Genomic DNA, 21,944 nt, shown 5'->3' on the forward strand with positions numbered 1-21,944 from the left:
TTTTTAATTGTTTTGTCAGCAATACTAACTGTGTCCTTTGCTGCCAAGCAAACATCAACGTATCCACAAAGAGCCACAGAATCAGAATTTACTCAAAACACAAATTTGATTAAGTTGTGCTCAGTGTCCCTTAAAAGAAACAATTTACAAATGCAGTTTCAGAAAAAGAATGAATGATGCAGCTGCCATGAGTGACAGCGTCAGCGCTTGAGAGGAAGTCTGCTCGTTCTGCAGTACATGCAGGATACTGTCAACGCATTACTAGTGCAATGGCAAAGACTGCAATAATACTAGGATGTACAGAGGTTCTATGCACAATGATGGTTTATTTCAACAAAGCTTCCCTGCATTTCAGAGGCTACTCATACACATATGACACTGAACAGTTTCTTTCATACAGCATTAACATGTCACTTCAGAGTTGTGCCAACAAACATGAAACTGTGTCACAATTCTCTTCAGCATCAAGCCGTGAAAGCAAGTTTTTTCATGGCACTCGTCTGCACTGTAAGGCATATCACATGAGTCCACAAGCTTGTGGGAACACTGGAAATGCTCCTGATGATGGCACTCACTGTCTTCACTGATGGTGAGCTGCTTGACTGACTTATCCCAGCGAGGCCATTACTCACTATCGTCGGATGAAGGCTGTTCAAGGCTAAGGATGAAGTCCCATTCTTCTGCAATAAGGAAATAAAAAAAACTGTTTAGCACCAGAACCATGCAGCCTTTTGTCATAACTGATGGAACTATAAGTGTTCAAACACAGTGAACAACAGTACCAAAAAGCAGGCTAGGCAAAAGACAGAATAAAGCACAAAACCGAAAAAGAAGGCACAGAAAGAGTGCTATGCATACTGTGCCTTCAATATTCCTTCCACTCCCAATGCCTTCCGTGTTTCGTCTCTTGTGACAGTTTTTGCTTTGTAGTAAATCTTACATCACAGCTAGTAAACCAATGAAGCAATAAAAGCAGAGAGGAAAAAAAAATGAGACAGGGTTTTAACGTAGTTAAACCGAGTAGACATGCAAAAGCAGGTGTTTAACCTGTTTGGCTCATGGTTTTGCTTTGCTGGGTTGTCAGCATGTCTGGCGACGATATAGTTCAATAGTAGCATCAGTTGATGAAGACGACGATGTGCAATGCACAGTGCGAGAGTGTGTTGCAGTTTAACACAATGTGGGATTGGCTGCGGCAATAGCATAGTGTGCTCATGCAGTGGACAGCGAAGCTCATATGTTTGTGCCACCACAGGTTAAAATCTTAATTGCAGGCAAATGTTTTTTTTATTTATGGTTTGGAGAAGGTCACCCTCAACGTCAAGCTTCACACAAACTCTGCGAGCCGGTTTGACCCCGTGAAGAAGTGTTTTCGCACTAAAATTACATTTATTTTCTAGCAAAATATTTATTCATGCTCTAGGCTTATCTTTATTTTGTTCCTTGAAGGCTACAAATAGTAAAATCCCAGTCTAGGATCGCTCTAGTTTCTAGATATCAAACAAGTTACCTAAAAAGCATTCTTATTGTCTTACATACCTTTTGTGACTGGCTGCACAGAAAGACGTGACCTCACAAGGAGAGCCATGTTTGCGAGGGGACCCTTGGGATTTTGTGACTTGTGCTTCTCGTGAAGTTTCTTCAGTTCAGCCAGACTGATCTGGCGATCAAGTTTGCGAACAAACCTTACATCCACCATGAACCACCTTGGCTTTTCGGTGGTGCTTGCACTGATGTCGAGGATAGAAAAAATAAGGATGTTTTAAAGTTATAAAAAAACTACCAAATCAATGAAGAAATCAGTAAAAAAAAAAAGGCAGTTATGAGTTGAGAATCAGATTTGTTGCATTTGAGGTTATCACTTAGTTTTTGTAGCCATTAAGTTGTGTAGACAAGTTTCACCCTGATCTACCAGAAAAGAAGAAATCTGGATTTACCAAGAAGCGCACAATGTGTGCACACGCAATCATCCAACAGAAAGTGTCCGTGAATGCCAATTTACAACGTAAAAGGGGCACAGCGAGACATGCTTGCTCTCAGTGAAATTTTGCAGAATTCTTAGAGCCAGTTTCTCCGCAAAGCATCCTTTTTGACCGAAAGCTCTCCTCCACAAATAACATTTTTGCGTTCGTCATTGACAACAAAAAGACTTCCTTCTTTTGCACAAACTTTAGATAGCCAGCAGCTGCTTAAAGAATGTGCATAGAGACCCTAGCCTTTTTTCCAAGCAGACACTGTCTGTAGGTTATCCTCAATAAATAAATAAAGATAAAGCAGCGGCTATTTTTATTATAGGAGTCTGAAACAGACTGTAATGGAGGGCAGACTAATGCAGCACTCCTTCTCCGCTCTTGAAGGCAGCTGGTGATCATCTGGAGTTTGTGCAGATGAAGGGAGCATCTCCATTTGTTTTTGTCTTTAAGAATGGATGCAAGAATGCTCCTTGTGAATGGATGCTTTTGGTAGGGGAAAAGCCTCGCAGTGAAGCTGACTTAAAAACTTTGAAAACGAACATTTTTTTGCATGATGGAGTTATACTTTTTTTGCCATGCATTCATGCTGCATAGTTACAGCATTCACAAATTTGTAATTATAAAGAAGAATTCAACTATCTGAGTTAGATATTTTCGAAAATCATGAACAATATTGAAAGGTTTGACTGCACTGCAGTTGTTCACAATATGAAATTTTGGAGCGTGCTTTCTGTAATGTCGGTGCTTGGTACTACAGTGGAATCTCGTTAACTAAACCCACCTAATCTGAACAAGTGCTTTTGTCCTGTCAAAAGACTACCCTTTAAATTAAGTTTGCACAATTCGAACAAATCTTCCGTCACTTTTGATTTCGAATTAGCAAGAGTCAGCTATAGAAAAGATCAAAGGCAAGCTTATGAAGTACTTAACCTCTCAAAGTATAAACATATTTTTTGGCTGATTTTCTCAAACGGCTAATTTTCATCCTCAATAACAGAATGCAACTTTTATGTGTGCCGTGGGGGCAAAATTTGAGCTGCACGTTGAAATATGGCTGCAAAGTTGTGTGGCATCACTTCTAGAAACATTCATTCTCATTTTGCAGTTCTCCACAAGTAATTAGATCTGCAAAAGCCTACCTCACCCCATGACAAAAACACAGTCTTAGAGTCATGGCCACTAGAAGGATTGTGTGGTATGCGTGCTTAAAAGATGGTCATAACTACTACATTCTTGTCTAATGAATTCATAACTACTACATTCTTGTCTAATGAATAATGTCAGCTTTGTCAACCTTCCGACAAGGAAACATTAAAAAATAAAAATCTATCAGAGTAGAATGTTGGGCACAATAATGTTTGTTTTAATAATACATCTTCCTGGGGTTACAGTATGTTGCTTATATGTTGCTCAGCTAAATGTAAGTGCAACTTATTCTTCTTGTTGTTTAAGTGAACTTTATGAAGCTGCCAAGAAATAATTTAGTTTGAGTTTGTCAGCTTTTGCATTAGCATCAAATCAAGAACACACGAAACAGTAGCTTCAGTGCTTCTGTCTTTCTGCTTCCCTTATTACAGGCCATCCCTGTTCCTATAAGCCCTGCTTACCAGCATGGAACCAAATGGTTAAGTCAATCTTTTAAAATGTTAAACATGAAAGGAAAGATCAAATGCCTATCAGTGTTGGTGAGAGCAAATGGAGAGGCAATAATCACAATACAGCAATGAGGACAAGGTGAGAGCACAAAGAGTCAAGAATTCCTAAAGGAAAAAAGTATTCCGAACAGTAACTGGCCTAAATAATTCCTTGGTGACTTCTCCAAACTGTTGTGAAGAACCATACCAAACTGTAGTAGACACTGTCTATGTATGAGAGTGACCATGGCACTTCTTTGCTAAACCCTGGCCACCAGAAGCCTATCCCTTGCAGGGCGCAACCCACCAACAAAAGAGCAAAGTTTTGGCTGAATGCATGGGTAACATCTTGAACAGGTGCGCTGCCAAAATGTGCAGTGCACATTTACTATAGTTTAAATTCTGAAATCACAAATGCTCTTGGTCTGTTTACCAAGCTTTTAACATTGATTTGGCCATCTTTTTTGTATTGTAAATGCAATGCTGCATTTTCAAATTACGGATGCAGTACAAATATTAAATAGAGATGGAAACAAATGCTTTAGCTATTTCAAAGCAGTAGGAAACTGCATGCAGCCATAGCCTATTTCTAGATAGATGCCAAAAATGCTGTCCTCTTTCTTCGCTCCCTTGATTTCAATGACCTCGCACTTCTTGAGAAGCCCGCACAATAGGGGCACCACAAAACACAATCCTCTCCTTATGCAAGCAGAAAAAAACTCTCCGATGTGCAATACCTCAGATGATGTTTTTACCTGTCGTAGTGATTGCTCTTCTTATCAAACTGTGTGTGGTCAGGGTAAGCCTCCTTGACAACCTGAAGCGCAGCAGATAGAATGACAGTAAGCATAAATTTACCGTGGAGTGTCAACAAAAAGTAATACTGCATGCATGTTTCAGATGGAAAAGAAGACCATTTATTTTAGAGAATGCACACAAACTAGTGTGACAGCCGAGCTAGGACATAAATTTCCACTTGCACTCATGCATTCTTACCTCGACTATGCCAACTATTCCAGGAACTTTACAGTTGCTATGGTAGAAGAAGCAACGATGGCCGACCTTCATCTGGTCTCTCATAATATTGCGTGCCTGGAAATGAAAACGTGCCAAAAGGGTCAGAGTATGAATTTACCATGGCAGCATGTATACGAACGAAGCCAGCATAAAGAAACTAAGGAAAGCATGAGGGAATGTTGTCATTTTTATGTGGTGGTGATGATTATGACTGGCTACAATTTAAGAATGCATCAACCTGCTACCGGCCTCATCAGAATCCCTTGCTATTGCTCCGCAGAGCTATATAGAAGTTGATTTGTGAATGTTTCTTCAGGTACGCTGACCTAAAACAGAATGCATCCCCATGTTAAATTTGGTTAATTTATAAAAAAATGTAATTACCACTCTTGACAAATTAAGCACAATGTACAGGGGCGAGATGTCCTTTTTTTTTCCAACGCAGATCCCTTCAATTACATTTCTCTCCGCTTTGACATTACTGTTGCTGCTGCTTCCTCTTTGGGCATTGCGTGTGCATCCAACGCATTGAGTGAGGCAGATAAAAGAAGTCTAGCGACAGTCAGCTAATCCCTACACAAAACACAGCGGTGGCAGAGCACATTGTTCATGATTGTCCACTACCAGTGTTCGTATTGGACTGACAGTGGTGTCAGCAATCCACTTGGAATGCTGAACGCATTCTCCTCTAGCACCGAAGACAAAAACAGCAATAATAAATGATGCGACAAACAACAGCACTGGAACAAAAAATCCGAATCCATGGCACAGTTGTCTGCCACGAGTTGTTCTGACTTCCCCATATGAATGCGCCAGAGATACAGAACCTACATAGAGCACAAATACACAATAAACAGTGCTTTCAGTCGTCAACAGCAGCCTTTTTTTTCACGAAAGCTGTGTAGCTGCCTAACTACTTCTGTTGCTGAAACACAAGAATGCCTGCAGTTTTGAAATGGTTCCACACAGCATGTAGCGTCAGCAATGACGTATGCAGCATTCTGGGAAGAATGCGTTTTTTTTCCTAGACCAGCGATTATTAGCTAGTGGATTAAACCTAAGTAGTACCAGTGAAGCTCCACAGTACGTGCCAAGGTGATGCAGTACTTAATTTGCATCCATCTACAGAGATGGAAATTACTTGAGCTATCGTTTTAGATGGAAGACACCTAAAAAAAAAATAAATATAAGCCGCCGTGATGGCTCAGTGGTTATGGCGCTTGGTTGCTGACCCGAAAGAAGTGAGCTTGATCCAGGCCCTGGCGGTTGCATTCGATAGAGACGAAATGCTAGAGGTCCGTGTACTGAGCGATGTCAGTGCACATTAAACAACCCCAGGTGGTCGAAATTACCTGGAGCACTTAACTACGACGTCCCTCATAGCCTTGAGTCACTTTGAGATGTTAAACCTCATAAAACCAAAACCGATCATAAAAAAATAGAAGACAGCAACATGCCACTGGCAGGAAGCTGAATCCACGACGCTCACTGCTTTGTGGGAGTGTGAATTTTTTATTAGTAACTTACCTGGTAGTTTCTCACTCCATCCCAACATGATGTTCTCTCAGGGCACTGGATTAAGTCATCAATGCTGAACTGAACAGTGCAAAGGACCAAAAAAAATTTAAAACAATGATTGGCTCGATCTGTTGAACACCAAACTTTCAAATGATCCCATGAAAAAAAACGGTACACGTCAGCACCAACCTTGCAGCTTTTTTCGGATTGCAACATTAACTAATGCATCGTTGCGAGGCAGAAGAAGACAACACAAAATAATGATGCTCACAAAAACAAGTAAACAATACTATGTTTGATGCTGTGTCTCCGTTTTGAAGGCCGGCTGCCAGCAGTCTTTCAAAAGGCTTGCAGTTTACATCTTAGGGAATGGCGCTTCAAGTGCTGCGCTTCAAGTTGATACTCAATGCTGATGTGAAAGTAAGCTCAGTGCTACATCGAAGAGGGAGTTTGAGTGGTGTGCTACCTAAACACAAATGGGCACGGCTTCTTACAATTCTTTCTTCACTTCCCACTGTGTGTAAACGTGCTCATCAGACTGTGTATTCTCTATTCAGTAAACAGCTGGAACAAACGTGCATTCCTGGTCAAATGTTTAGGGGAAGCCCCCAAGGTGGAGTAAATTTGTAATAAGGGAGTAATTGTTCATTCGCATCCACCCCGGACCAGGACGAATTTTTCTTTAACTGTGAAGTTTCTAAAAAAGCTGTATAGCTTTCCTTTGTAGCCGTATGGCTGCACTTTGGTGGATGCCAATGAGTAATTACTCCTTTATAACGAACATGCATTCCTTCAGGAAGAATGAAAATACAGCTAACTGGCATGCAGTCATGACAGCGGAACAGCATAAAAAGTGAACATACCAAGGCAAACAGACTGGACACATTTTGGTTTCTAGTTGTTTCCCTTTCCATGCTACCTAATTCACACCTAGTGCGCTCGATGGCAGACCCCCTGCCAAAGTTGCCCTCCTGTGAGGAGTTGCTAAACACTACCATTAATTTATTAATCGGGGTGAGCACCTCTCACTGTTCTCTGACAGTTGCCGAGAGCTCCTTTTATCAATTTCCACTATTTTGACTAGCAGCTCGCTACTTGCAGTAGAGTAGTCTGCATTTAACCATCTCTTTACACTATGCTCTGCAGTTAACTGGCATGTAGCTGAACACATGCGATAACACCACTAGGATGAGACTCCAGGCTGCCTTTGACAGTTGCAAATGGCTGCCGAAAATGACTAAACTGAGAGTTTTTGCTCTGAATTTCTAATGCATGAAGGAGGAGATTTGACTTAGTGATACACAAAACACTGTAAATGAGGTAACAATACCTTCATGTCCACACCATTTTCTATGCGGCTCTCTGGTTCAGATTTGAGGAGCCAGTGCACAACTTCTTCTCTTAATTGCGCTCCTTTCGACACTTTCTTATCTGGTTCATCTGAAAACAAAGCGAGTCTGATTAGATGTAAGGGTGTGTGGTTGCGATCTTAAATAAACATAGGTCAGCATTTGATCGCAATGAAAGGCACAAAAAAAAAGAGTGCCAAAGTCAGGAAGCTACAGGCCTCAATCGCACAGACACACTAGTTGGAAGCGTCAGCAAAACAAGTGAACTGCTCGTTTAGTGGCGTCACGTTCTTTCGTTCTCGTGCGGCGGCGCTATGAATAAGAAAATTTTCCCTTCATCCTGGCGCAGATTCAAAATAGCCCGCCGTGATCAACCAACGACTACCGAGACCGACAGCCAAGGAAAAGGCCAGTAATCAGCATTATTTCGCTTGCCAGTAAAAGTCAACAGTGACCGAGAGATGCACGTAAGGCACCCGTTTTTACTACACTCAGAACGCTCAGACTGAGCACTACGGAGTCAAATGAATGCACAAAAGTCCTTGCCGGCATCTCCCGTTGCACCTGACGTCCTTGCTCTTTTCTGTCGAGGCATGTGCAAGCCGGAACACGGTCGATATTCTTCACAGCAGCGAAGTTTGGATCGCCAAGCAAAGGGCTGCGAAATCACGGTTTATTAAAGTCAAGCGCGCCCGACTACAGCGTAGCACGACACCAACTTCTTTAAGATATGAACAGGGCTCAGTCAAAAATACAGTTGGTATCGACCAAATTCCACGTTGTAAAACGAGCCCAAACCGTTAGAAAACGGGCGCTGCAACGAAGCAAATTGCGTGCGCGTGTTGTTCTGGCGCGGTAGGTGACGCGGTAGCATGGAGGAAAGTAAGTAGTAGTTTTACTGGTGCTGCCATCTGATAGCTCCATTTTGAAATATTTGCTCTCATGAGGATTTTTATTCAGTCTGTGCTGGTCTTCTAATTCTTGTAAACACAGTTGAGAAAGTCGAAAGTTCGAAGATCAGGCCTTATGAAGCGTCGGTCGAAGCGTCGAATGAAGTTGTGTGCCGTAAAACTGGCCAGCCTGCATGCTCGTGCTACTCCGCGGTAACAAAGGAGAAAACGGCGGGATATTCAAACAGCGGAGTGTGTTGCTCGCGACGCTTTCGCTTACGTGCAGGGAGTGTGAGGATCAACGAGGGAAAAACAACAGAAAGAAATTTTGTTAGCGAGTGGGCTCTACCTGCGACTGTTGCCCAAACCTGCCCATTGCTTCCTCGTGGCATATGTGCTATGTACGAATATTGGTTTATGGGTTTGTGGGGCGGGGTTAACATCCCAAAGCGACTCAGGCTATGAGGGACGCCGTAGTGAAGGTTTCCGGAAATTTCGACCACCTGGGGCTCTTTAACGCGCACTGACATCGCGCAGTACACGGGCCTAGAATTTTGCCTCCATCGAAATTCGACCACCGCGGCCGGCATCGAACCCGCGTCTTTCGGGTTAGCAGCCGAGCGCCATAACAACTTATCCGCCGCGGCGGCATGTCCGAATATGACGACAACAACAATAATAGTTGACACCACCACCAAAAACGTCTGCGGATATATAGAGACGAAGGAAGCACTTTTACAAGCACATGATACCGGGAGTTTTCAGTCACGGGGCTAGCTCATTATCGGGACGAAAGTCTTTCATACCTCGAGATCTTTATTCTTGGCATGCACGTTCCGCGGGCCAGATGAGCAAGGACTCAAAGCATAGCTTTGTGATGTTCGCAATGTTTCAGTGTTAAAGCACTTCTATAGCCACACCCCTCGGGTTTCAGTCTGAGCTCTTCTAAGAGCTGTGGCTTGTGCCCTGGTAAACTCTGAGTGTGGGCGTGGGTAAAGGCGTCTGTTTTCCCTATATATATTTGTAATCTCGTTGTATGCGGTGGGTGGCTCCGCCAGCGGCTCATCTGTGCAGACGGCCCGGTTGGTTAGCCCTCGGGCATATTCGTCCCCCTTCTCGTTTCCTCGGCAGCCGGGTTGGGCCGGCACCCATACAAGGTTGAAGGGGGATGGAAGTGTGCAATTTTTGAGTAAAGACGCGGTGAGTCTACCCACTCTGCCCCTCTGATAGCCGATGATCGCGTATTTTGAGTCACTGATGACCGTCACTGTGCGGTGATCCCTAATGGCTGCCTCTGCGTCTTTGGTGGAGGGGGCAAGAATTGTCGCCACGTTGATAATTTTGAAATAAGGCGTAATCACACAGACCGTGTACCTGCCAGGGCCTTGCTTGGCAGCGTCCACACACACGTCACAGAGGTCATCCGCATACTGTTTGTCTATGTCCTCCACCCAGGCAATTGGTCTGGCATCATGTCGTCCCGCAGCTAGCTTTTGGCGAAAGGTTTGACCTTGAGCTTCAGGCGAGTGCCTTCGGGAAGGACTGTGAGTTCAGTTGCCGCGTCAACGGGCCGAAGGCACAGCTGGCCTAGGATGAGGAAAATATGCAGCGCAAAAAAAAAAGCGCATGGACGACAGAAGAAAGACAAACACAAGCGCTGACTTGTGTTTGTCTTTCTTCTGTCGTCCATACGTTTTTTGCGCTGTATATTTTCCTCTTCTGCAATGAACCAACTGGCCAAAATTACCACCCTTCATCAGTCGGCCTAGGATGTGCCTTTATTAAACGCTTGCCAGCGAATACCACGACAGAGACAGACAGACAGACAGACAGACAGACAGACAGACAGACAGACAGACAGAGAGACAGACAGACAGACAGACAGACAGACAGACAGACAGACAGACAGACAGAGAGACAGACAGACAGACAGACAGACAGACAGACAGAAAAACTATTTCGCAAATGAGTTTTAGACCCTGCTGGGTCCCTGGGCCACTGCGCAGTGGCGCACTGCTTAATGTACGTAATGTCGGGACATGACGTCGGCAGCCCGAGTCACCGCAGCAAGCTGCGATGTCAGGTCTGCAGACGTGAGCAGGACCTCCCAGTCCTCCCAGCTCGAGATGGCGTGCTGTCCCTGTCGGGGAGGGTCAGCAGGGCAATAGAAAAGGATGTGGGGATGTGGGAGAGTGTGGCGTGAGGGTCACCGGATAGGGAGCATGCAGGGGATGTGCCATTATAGTGGTGTAACAGCTGAGGGGATGACAGAGAGCGGGTATGGAGGCGTCTGAAGAGGATCTGTTGGCAGTGCATAAGAGAGGGGTGGGGAGGGGGTAAGTCCGACGATCCAAACGGGGTATTTGCGTGAGCTCCGCAAAGGTGTGCGCTCGCTCTCTCGAGAACCCTAGATCGAGACTGTCCTTAGCCCGGCAAATCAAACCTCGGGCCAATTTATCGGCAGCCTCGTTTCCAGGGTTCCCAGAGTGAGCCGGCACCCACCGGAGCTCTACCCTGCGCGGTAAATTTTGGGCAGGGGTGTTCGAGAATTGCCAGGGAGGGGTGTGAATCCTGACCATGGCAAAGTTGTACAGAGCCGTTTTGGAGTCGCTGAAGATGTATTGGGCGTCCGAATGTGCAAGGGCTAGGGCGATGGCGGTCTCCTCTGCCTCCTCGGGCGTAGAGCCCGAGGGAAGACGGTGAGTTAGGGTGTGGGGTAGGGTTTGATTGTAGGCAACTGCTACCGCTTCATGCACTGTATACATGCGGCGTCTACCCAAGCGGCAGCGTGGGCTTGCCCGTACAATTTATGGAGGGCATTAGCGCGAGCTACGCGGCGGGGGATATGATATTGGGGATGGACGTTTCGAGGAATGGGTTTCACAACGAGAGGTATACGAATGTGTCGAGGGATAGTTATAAGCGTTGACTGGTTAGCCGGTATGTTGACGCGAAGGGAGGAGAGTATATATATGGCGGCCAGTGGCGCTCGTGGCAAGTCTGAGGTACTGTGTCTGAAGGTGCTCGTTAACTAGTTCCTGAATGGTGTTATGCATGCCTAGTGCAAGGAGTTTGGCTGTGCTAGTGCTACGAGGTATGTTTAGGGCTGCCTTAGTCGCAAGGCTGATCATGGCGTTCACGCGTTCTGTTTCCTTGCGGTTCAATTTGAGATATGGGGTTGCGTATATAATGCGGCTAAGCGTAAATGCATGTACTACTTTCATGTTGTCCGCTTCGTCTAAACCACTGTTAAGGAAGGATACGCGGCGTAGAAGGTGCAACACGGATTGCGTGGAGGCCTTGAGTCTTTTAAGGGTATGTTCTTTTCGTCCAGAATCCTGCAAGTGGAGGCCAAGGATGCGGAGGGCGGGTGTGATGGTGATAAGGGATCCTTTTAAATGTCATCCATGCACAGTAATGTCTTATGCACCATTGAAATGAAGAAAACAAGCCGTCAAAGCTTTTATATATTTTTTATTTTGAGCATCTAGCGCGTAAACGCCGAAATCGTTTTTGAAATCCCACTCCTGCAGCAGCATGAAGAACCGCCAAGCGGCTTTCAGCAGAAACCAAGTGCTCCGTTTCGGTGTACATACGTTTTTAGCTGTGGCCTCAACCCGCTGGCCGGTCCGCGGGTCGTCTTCTAAACAATCCATGCCCAGCCTAAACGAGGCTACCCGCCATTCGACACTCACTTATGACAACGCGCAGTTCACGTACACAAACTTCACGCGCACATAAAAACTCTCCAGCGAGGAGCCACACTAGGCCAACCTGCCCTAAATCACAGCATTCTATGGCAATGACATTGTTTCTTTCTCTCTCTCTCTCTTGCTACTTATGTTGTATACAATTCGGTCATGGCACGTGTCTCGATGCTTTCTTTTATTTCAGCCATTGCCAGTGAGCGACCTTCAGCACGTCGCGATGCGTGATCGAGCGAGAGAAGAAACACAGAGGATCCTAATCGTTATCAAAAAGTGCGATGCGATGTTTGAGGAACGTTGTGATATGCCCCTATTGTATTGCATCGAACCAAGGCCATAGACATTACTGAGTATCCTTTGTCGTTGAGATCCAAACACGTTCATTAACACCTGCTAAAAAGTCCTCGTGCACGCATCCTGGTGTTCTAGAGTGGGCAGCCCTTCAAAAAAATAAAGAAAGAATGCTACACACGCTCTTCGTCACTGCATCACACATATGAGAGAAAGAAATTTATCACATGGCCAGGTTCGCGGCTAAGTTACACGAATCTTGTTTGGAGACTTAATCAGTTTTGCAAGGGGCTTTGATCTCATTTTCCCAGTTTTAAGTTATTTTGGTACATTCAACTGCCTCACAATTTTGCTAGCATTGGGTATTTCCTTCGCGCTGTCTCTTACTGCCTCGCTTACTTCCTGCTGCAAAACACGTATCCTTTCCGTGAGACCACACCATGTGCTGCTTTAGCTGACACCGAAGAGCAGTAGCCATGAAGAGCACTTGGCCAAGTGTACGCCGAAAAATTCCTCTTGTTGCCACGATCAATTCTGATGTCGAAGCACTAGCAATTGGCATCATACTGCCACGGCATACTTGAAGCCTTTTTTGTTTACCACGAAATTATTATGTCAGTCCCGAGCGGAGAATAAAAGTGGAAGAAGAAGCTCCGGCATAAAAAAAAATTCAACCTTCTATTGAATCAAGGCGGCTACCTGGTGTAAAACTTGATTCATTCTTACTTTCTTCGAATTAAACCGTAACGGCCTATAGAGCCATTTTCTTTTCTAATCTTTTCATTTTCTATACCTGCAGCAACTTTCCTCATTCAGTTGTTTAAAAAATTTGAATTTGTATTTCTTGATTACTTCTTTTCCACAGCTGCCTTCAGCCTTCGGGGTACACCTCCTGATTCTTGGCCAACAGTCCACATTGAGAATGAGCCACTTCTACGTTAAGGCTAAAAGTAGTGACAATCTTCTTAGCCCTCCATCTACCGCGGAAGACTTTTGTCTTTGGACAAGATGTTTTGCTGGCAATATACCTTTCTCGCAATGTACCACAGAATAGCTGAAACAACATGAATTGCAAAATACTCATGCGGTAGACTCAAAACTGATTTTTAGTTTACTGTACGGTAGCGTCTTATTAGTGCAATAGTGGCTCACGCGGTCGCGAGACCATGCGCTAGTTTCGAAGCAAGAAGAAAGAAGAAAAACCACGAAGCTCGAAAAGCGACCGAGCTCTACGTGTTACAGCGAGGATGTTACCGATCCTTCTGCAGAAGTTGGCCCAGGTCGACCTGGTGACGAGCGAGTGCTTCGACTGCGGCGACATGTTCGGCCACGGTAGATTCCAGCGCTGTCTTTTCGTTCTCACGATGGCGTCCGTGTGCGCGATGCACTGCCACACACTCGTCTTCCGTCTCATCTCCGGCGACGTCGACCACTGGTGCAAGCAGCCGCGGGGCGAAGGGATGATGTCGGCTGCCTCCTGGAGGAATGTGGCGATCCCTATTGACCCCGATGGAAGTTTCAGCCGGTGCACCGTCTACAAACACCCGGACGACCCTAACGACACGAGGGTTGTGAGCTGCGACGAGTGGGACTACGACCCGGAGAGGCAGAACATCACCATCGTGAGCCGCTGGGACCTTGTGTGCGACAGGCAGCCGCTCCTTGTTGTGGCGCAGGCCGTCTCCATCCTGGGCTCGTTGATATTCATGAGTGGCGTCGGACTCGTTGCGGACCACTTCGGTCGACTGCCCGTGCTCCTCTCTTCGGTGGTGGCCCTGCAGCTGGCCACACTGGGCAGCTCTTTTGCAGCCTCGTACAGCGTGTACGTCCTCTCGAGTTTCCTCAACTCTGGCTGCGTCGCGACGGTCATGGTGCTATCCTCCACGCTGCTCTTTGAGGCTTCGACTCATCGGCGCCGGAGCCTGCACTTATTCGTCGCCATGTCGGCGGGCATGCTCACAGCGGAAGGGTGGTTCGTCTTTGCGCGGCTTCTGCGACAGCTGCGACAGGTCGACTGGATTGTTCTGCAGATCATCATGCTCCTGCCGACAGTGCTCACGCTGTACGCGTTCGCCGCAGCATACGAGTCGCCGCGTTGGCACGTTGCCAACAAGGACATGGCCAGCGCAGAAATGATCATGCTCAGCGCGGCCAAGATGAACCACTTCCCGCTAATCACCACGTCCTGCATGCTGGTGAGGCTTAATGAGGAGGTTGCCCTTAGTGCTGCCCGCCACATGGTTACCGGAGGAGACGTTGCAGGAGCGCGTGACCTGCGGCACCGGACTTCGGTGATGTTCTGCTCTAGTTTCGCTGTTACCTTCACAATGTTCGCAGTACAGCTTCTCGAGACCGAGGCGCCTTCCGGAACAAACTCTTGGTTTCAGTTGGCACCCATCGGCATGAATATCGTGGGCTTTGCGTTGCTTATTGTCGCGGTCAGGATGACCACCGCCCCGCACTTGCTGGTCTCCATCCTAGGCGCCTTAGGCGGCAGCTCCTGCTTGATCAGTCTGACGTTCGCATGGAAACGCGACCTAATAACCAGCGTTTTGTTTCTCTTGGCCAAGCCGCTCGTACTCGGTTGCGACGTCATCATATTCACGACTGCCATGAATGTGGGTGGCGCTGCCGTCCGCTGCGTGACCATTTGTTGGCTCTTCGGCTTCGGCCGCTTGGGAGGCGCCTGTGCTGCTACTTTGCTGACAGTGCTGGACGTCGGACACGGAGACGTGGTTTTCGCTCTCGCCGGGACGGTGCTGTTCGCGGTGATGCTCGCTCAGCTCAGATTCCCGCCAATGCACGAAGTCCTGATACTAAGCAGCACAGATCCTGCCTCCAAAAACATAGGTGGCGTGGAATTCATGAAGCACACGCTCGACACGCCGAGCTACAGGAAGGAAAGCCGCAGCAAGTCCCGTACAAGCTCTCTGTCATCGAGAGGCCCAGGCTCAGAGTTTTATACGACGGAGAGCTATTGATTCCAGGGCTGTGTCTGATTTAGCCCGTGCGTGATGCGTGTTTGCAAATGTCCCCAAGACTTCGTTTCCTTAATATCATCACAGAAAAAGTTTTCCTTTCAGTTCTTTTGGGCTCTGACTATTGACTTTACCGTCCTACTGCTTATGATTGGGACGCAGAACGGGGCTCCGCGTATTTATATTTGAATCCATGTTTTCCTGGTATCATATGCTGCCTTGACTCATGATACTGTGAGGACTTAATATAAAGCGTAATGTAACGTAATTAATGTATTTTTTGTGACAACTGCATTATAATGTAGTATCCTCAGAAGTGATGTGCCAGCTAAAACCTACGCCCGAATGTAGTTTATAGTTTCAGTCAGTAGCACGCGCCGTCAATCGAAACGTAGTGCTTTTGCAGACTGCCCCAGCGATAAAGTCATTGTGCCTCAGCAAACGCACAACCACAGAATATGTATGCAGTTTAAAGGACATCCCGTTTTTCGTATTGCTTTAGAATGTAAAAAAAAACATGAATTTACGGAATTAAGTTTTTCCCCAATGTAGATTTGTGGTGTCACATCTGATTCTGTTGTTACAGTAAATTACCCTTTTCATCTCTCGAACCTTTTCACATATTTTTAATGCGACTAAGGTCCGCGTCAGAGACGCAGCCAGTAAGGTCTTTCCGGAGGGGCGCAAGCCACGGCGCTATTGAGCCTTTGGAATATTGCCAGCTTGTTGTTCAAGAATACGCCTTTCTATGAACCACTAAAGGCGCCAAGTTGCCTTTCTGCTCGCCTGTCAGATGATCTTTCCATTGATCTACATTCATAGCGGCCTGCAAGACACATCGTTATTTGTAAAATTGTGTACCGACGTACGGAAGGACATTGGTCATCGAAATTTAATGCTCCCAGCTGCACGCTAGCCTATGATAAATTCTGATGAAAGCTAACAATTATAATGCAGCTAATTGTCGTAAAATGTCAAACAAAACAAAGAAATCTTCAGCCTTGTCGCGAGCGCAGTTTCTTTTTCGCAACTCATCACGTTATTTCGACTGAAAAGAAGGAAACAAACACCTCCACCCACAAAACATAAATGCACCACACATTGTAGTTCTGGAACTCGTTGCTGAGTGGAAGCTCCCTCTGCGCCAGATGTTTAGAAGTCATTGTTGTCTTCGTCTCGAACTTTGAAAAGCACCCAAAAAGGTTTCGAACAGTACTAGATGCAATAAAGTTGTCCGGTATAACCTTGAAAGGAGATAAGTGCCACTTTGCCTGTGAAGAGCTGGTGTTTCTAGGCCACATCTTTACCAAAGAGGGAGTACGCCCAGACCCGCAGAAAACAGCTGCTCTCACGCTGTTTCCTCCGCCGGCCAATAAGAAAGCTCTGCGCGGATTCCTCGGACTGTGCGCGTATTACCGACGATTTGTCAAGAACTTTTCTCGCATCGCCGAGCCTCTGACCTTCCTGACAAAGGCAGACGTGCCATTTAAATTGGAAGCGCTGCAACTGGAAACTACAAGGAACTTCAGCTTGCTTTGAAGTGCCCACCGATCCTCGCGTACTTTGATGAAAGCGCCGCGACTGAAATTCATACAGACGCAAGCAGCGTGGGCGTAGGCGCGTCCTCGTTCAGAAAACTGACAGACTGGAGAAACTAATCGCATACGCTCGTAGTTCCCTGTCCAAGGCCAAGGCTAAGTATTCGACAGCTGAGAAGCTGCGCCTTGTCATTATCTGGGCTATGCCGAAATTTCGCCCCATACCTGTACGGACGATAGTTCAAGGTGGTCAGCGATCACCAAGCACTATGCTGGCTTGCAAGTTTAACGGACCCCTCCGGCCGCCTCGCTCGATAGAGCTTTTACCTCCAGGAGTTTGACGTCACCGTCATTTACAAGTCCGGTCGCCGCCAACTGCCTGTCAAGAGCCCCTGTTGATGCACCGCCGCCGGACGACGATGATGACGCCTTTCTGAGTCCCATCATCTCTAGCTCTTTTAGATAGAGATAGATAAAGAGGAGGAGGGAAAGGCAGGGATGTTAACCGGAAAGGGGTTCCGGTTGGCTACCCTGCACTGGGGAAGAGGGATTAGGGGACTAAAAGGAGGAAGAGAGAAGGGAAAAAAGGCATAACACGCACACGCACAACGCTGTCACAATTTGTCACTCAATCCAGTCGCTCTCAAGTAGGAAAAGAGTGCCTTGTATGCCTTGAGGGCAGCCGACAGCTGTGGCCACGGACCGAGGATCTTTTGCTCTGTTAATGGGTGAGGATCGAGGCGGTACAGGGCACAACACAGTGTATGTCTTGCACTCGCAAATGCAGGGCACTCACAGAGAAGATGAGCGATGGTCTCCTCACAACCACAGCTCTCACAGGCAGGGCTGTCGGCCATCCCCATCCGGAAAGCATTGTAATTGGTAAATGGAACGCCGATCCATAAACGGCATAACAGCGTTGCGTCGCGACGTTCTAAATTACGTGGAAGACGAAGGCGCAGTTCAGGGTCCAGTGCCTCGAGGCGGAGGTTGCAAAACTCTCCATGCTGAAAGTGTGAGCTCCAGCGCCAAAGGGCGAAGCCCACACGCAGCGTCAGGTCTCGATATTGGGATCCTCATTGGAAGTCCGTCGTTGTGAGCAGAACGCGCAGCCGCATCGGCCTGCTGATTACCGTTAATGCCACAGTATCCTGGCAGCCATTGGAAAATGATGTCACCATGAGAACACATATTCGGCACCTCACACGGGTTCCCTGTCATCACCTCGCAACACTCCCAATAATTAGGCCGCGTACTGCATTCGCCAAAGTCATTGAAGCCCATCGCGCATATCTTCCATCGCAGTTCACCCCTGCGTCAAGACCGTGCTCACCCTTATGGAGTCTTCATGAACCTCGGGTTCACCTCTATATTCCTGGCATTACAAAGAAAGCTAGTGTATCACTGCCCGCTCTCAAACAACTGACATTGAGTCACCTGCATTCTTACCACAGTCACCGCATACATATTTACGCAGATGGATCAGTTCGCTCGACCAGTTCTGCGGGGCCGGTGGTGATACCGGCCAGATCCATCTTCATGAAAGTGAAGACGACCTATCCAACATCTTCAACTGGTGCAGAACTCGCAGCCTTACGGGCTGCGATAGAGCTCACCAGTCAAGAACCTCCACATGACTGGACGGTTTTCACCGACTCTAAAGCAGCCCTTCAAGCCCTGCAAGCTGCGCTACGCCGCGGGTAGCAGGAGCAACTTTTGCCGAGATCCGTCTACTGTACCACGGCGCCGGTTCCAAAGCTCTAGCTCTTTTGCACAGCAGTAACGCTATGACCCAGACCTGAAACGCCTCACCGAGTACTTGAAAGGCTAGGTTTCTTCACACCTCGCTTCTTTCAAGCGAGGATTGTCTTCGTTCTGTGTGCAGATTGATGTCCTCGTGAAGCACTTTGCAGCGAACAAAATATGCAGCCTACCTCTTTGTTGTACTTGCAAGCCTCAGTTCTTCAGGCTTCACACGACGAGCCGACAGCTACACATCTCGGGTTTGGTCGCTCCCTCCGCCGCTTTCAAGACAAGTATTACTGGCCCCGACTGACTGCCGATGTCGCATATGATGTGAAATCCTGCCGAGATTGTCAGCGCCGTAAGACCCCTCCCACTCGACCAGCAGGATTTCTGAAGCCCATTGAGCCCCCCTCTAGGCCCTTTCAGCAGATCGTCATGTACTTGCGGGGCCCTTTCCCAAAGTACACGTCTGGAAATAAGTGGATCGTCATAACGATCCGACTACCTGATCCGCTACGTCGGGGCAAAATCACTGCCGAACGGAAAAGCAGCAGAAGTCACCAAATTTTTCGTGGAATGCATTCTTCTGCGACACGGCGCCCCCGATGTGCTCATCACGGACAGAGGAACAGCATTCACGGCGGAACTAACGCAACCCATCCTGCGTTACAGCCAAACCAGCCACCGAAGGACAACTGCGTACCATCCGCAGACCAACAGACTGACTGAGCGCCTGAACAAAACCATCGCCGATATGCTCGCCATGTATGTCGATGCCGAGCACAAAACCTGGGATGTCATCCTGCCTTACGTCGTCTTCGCCTACCACACCGCAGTGCAGGAGACCGCTCAGATGACGCCTTTTAGGCTCGTCCATGGCAGGGAGGCCTCGACCACACTAGACGCCATGCTGCCCAACTTTACAGAAGAAGAGAACGTCGACGTTGCCGCCTACCTTCAGTGAGCAGAAGCCCGAAGACACCCCGATTACGGATCAAAGACCAGCGGCGGACCGACACCAGATGCTGCAACCTACGAAGACGCAACGCGGAATACAACCGGATACCGAGTCTGGATTAGGACGCCCATTCGCCGCCGCGGATTGAATGAAAAGCTTTTGCGCCGCTATTTTGGCTCGTACAAGGTTCTTCACAGGCTAGGTGAACGGGACTATCAATTAAGTCGTCCCTGAAGAAATGGCTGCATCCAAGCGACGCCGCGTGCGACCAGAAGTTGCCCATGACGTCCGTCTAAAACCCCATTATGCGCGCTAAATGACGCTGTGTTTCCCCACTCGGTGTTTATTTTGCACAATCCATTTTGTTTCTAGTCGCCTAATGTTTTAAAAATCGGGTTGATGCTTCGTTGAGAGGGGAGTAATGCCGCGAATATTTGTAGTGTTTGTTCATTCTTCAAAGCGGCCGACACACCGCTTTATAACTTTGTTTGCGACGAAGGACGCAACCAGATTTATCTCGATTGATCGCATTCAGGCGGAGCCGATTCTACGTTGTTCCAGAGTGTTCTAGTAACATTGCACGCTTTAGCTCGAAAGTTCGCTATCAGCTGTAAATTGAGCACGAGGATTCTGTTCGACGACCGCCGAGCACGCTTGTTGCTACGCCACCGCCGAGTGATTCAGTCCAATGTAGGTGCAAGTCAGCACAAATAAAGATTTTTATTTAGACGCCATTTTTGCTATCTTTCTGCTCTTCAGAATGCAGTCACCACTTCATGATATTGTCTACATATGACATCTTCGCACCTCTGTCTTACCTCGCGTCTACAGAACACAAAGCCTCTCTGAAAGACCGGAGTATGCGCTACATGAGTTGATAATGAACAACAGCAGCATCGGAAAATAGCAAAAATATAAAAACCTTCAGCAAAAATGGGGCCGGAAAATTTCTCTCGTTGTCAGCCATAAAATTTGGGAGACAATTAAGCTCTGCCAGAACGAAATGATGCAGCAGCGTTAATGGTTATTTGCAAGATTTTAAATTAGTAGCTCTTTGTAATTACACACCCTCATTACATACAACAGTACATACCAGACCACGTGAAACACTCCAAGACATAAGGTCTCCCTTTAGCCACGTCGAAAGATTGTATACCTGAATCTCCTAGGAGTAGCATGTCTTGACTCGCAACCCAAGGGCCGTGGGTCCGATTCACAACTAATCACCCCAATTTACTGTCAAGAGTGTTTAATTTGTTTTGCATTGTTGTATCATATAACGACAATTAAGTCACGCTACCACCTCGCAGTATGACTTTAACCGGGGATAATAATTTTCATTCCACATCTCAACGTGTGACATCATGCAGAACTCTCTCGACTTGTCTTGAATCGGGGTTAATATTGTTACCGAGGAATTACCAACAGGAAGAATCGGCCGCAGCATATTTTAAGCAGACATGTTGTTAACCAAGAGGGAGATGCGCACGCAGAAAAACAGTATCAGAGTTCTGAACATAGAAGAAAAAAGCAGAGGAAGCTCGAGCATGAAAAACAAATTTTCACCAGAACATAGTCGTATTCCTGGTCAAAAACTTCATGCATTCTTATCACTCGGGTAAAACTCATCATGTAGCAGCAACTTCTCTTTTGTTTTCATTTTCTATGCTCACAGCCAGTTTCATTGCTGAATAGTTAAAATAACCTAATTTTTGTTTTAATTTCCTGAAGATTTCGTCTTTTTAAAAATCTGATTGCTGCATTTTGATGTCACCTCTGTGTTCTTCGCGAGCGGCACGTGGTAGGCATGAGCTAATCTAATCTAAGGCTAAAAACAGCGACACTCTTGATCTGCATGCCTTTCATCTACAATAGAACAGTCTCGAATCGGGACAGCAGCTTTAGCTAACAATTAGTGTAATCACAATTACTTAAACACTGTACAGGCAGCATGAATGGCTTGATACTCATGTAGTGAAAAATGAAGATTGGTTTTTGGGGAAAGGAAATAGCGCAGTATCCGTCTCACATATCGGCGAACACCTGAACAGCGCCATAAGGGAAGGAATAAGGGAGGGAGTGAAAGAAGAAATGAAGAAAGAGGTGCCGTAGTGGAGGGCTCCTGAATAATTACGACCACCTGGGGATATTTAACGTGCACTTACGTACATAGCACAGCACACGGGCGCTTTAGCGTTTTGCCCCCAAGTGGTGGCACTGCAATCTTATTTTTGGTTTCCTGTAAGTTAGTAGCTCAACAGTGCCACAACGACAGGCGCAATCGCGCGAGCATGCGGTAGTCTTCAAGCAAGAAGAAAGAAGACAGGTTGGGAATACCATATTAC

General features: G+C 46.8%; 2 protein-coding genes across 3 annotated transcripts in view; one reads left to right on the plus strand and one right to left on the minus strand.

Moving 5' to 3' along the window:
- Positions 1–306: 306 nt before the first annotated feature.
- LOC144128338 (thymocyte nuclear protein 1-like) overlaps positions 307–21,944 on the minus strand; it is a 59,224-nt gene continuing 37,586 nt past the window's right edge. Inside the window, exons 2-8 of one of the 2 annotated variants that reach the window (XM_077661670.1) lie at positions 8,038–8,149; positions 7,473–7,582; positions 6,152–6,220; positions 4,604–4,699; positions 4,363–4,424; positions 1,540–1,730; positions 307–680 (exon numbers count right to left, since the gene is read on the minus strand). In XM_077661670.1, coding sequence (XP_077517796.1) covers positions 625–680; positions 1,540–1,730; positions 4,363–4,424; positions 4,604–4,699; positions 6,152–6,220; positions 7,473–7,582; positions 8,038–8,086 — 633 coding nt within the window. In that variant the 5' untranslated portion in view covers positions 8,087–8,149 and the 3' untranslated portion in view covers positions 307–624. Of the gene's footprint in view, positions 681–1,539; positions 1,731–4,362; positions 4,425–4,603; positions 4,700–6,151; positions 6,221–7,472; positions 7,583–8,037; positions 8,364–21,944 lie in introns of those variants that run through there. The other variant, XM_077661669.1, reaches the window with a different exon arrangement.
- LOC144129812 (organic anion transporter 3-like) lies at positions 13,627–15,360 on the plus strand. Its single transcript, XM_077663881.1, has one exon. It carries the CDS (start codon positions 13,627–13,629, stop codon positions 15,358–15,360), a length of 1,734 nt encoding a protein of 577 aa, XP_077520007.1.

This window comes from Amblyomma americanum, chromosome 4, assembly GCF_052857255.1.
Source record: "Amblyomma americanum isolate KBUSLIRL-KWMA chromosome 4, ASM5285725v1, whole genome shotgun sequence".
In the NCBI taxonomy this organism is placed as follows: domain Eukaryota; kingdom Metazoa; phylum Arthropoda; class Arachnida; order Ixodida; family Ixodidae; genus Amblyomma; species Amblyomma americanum.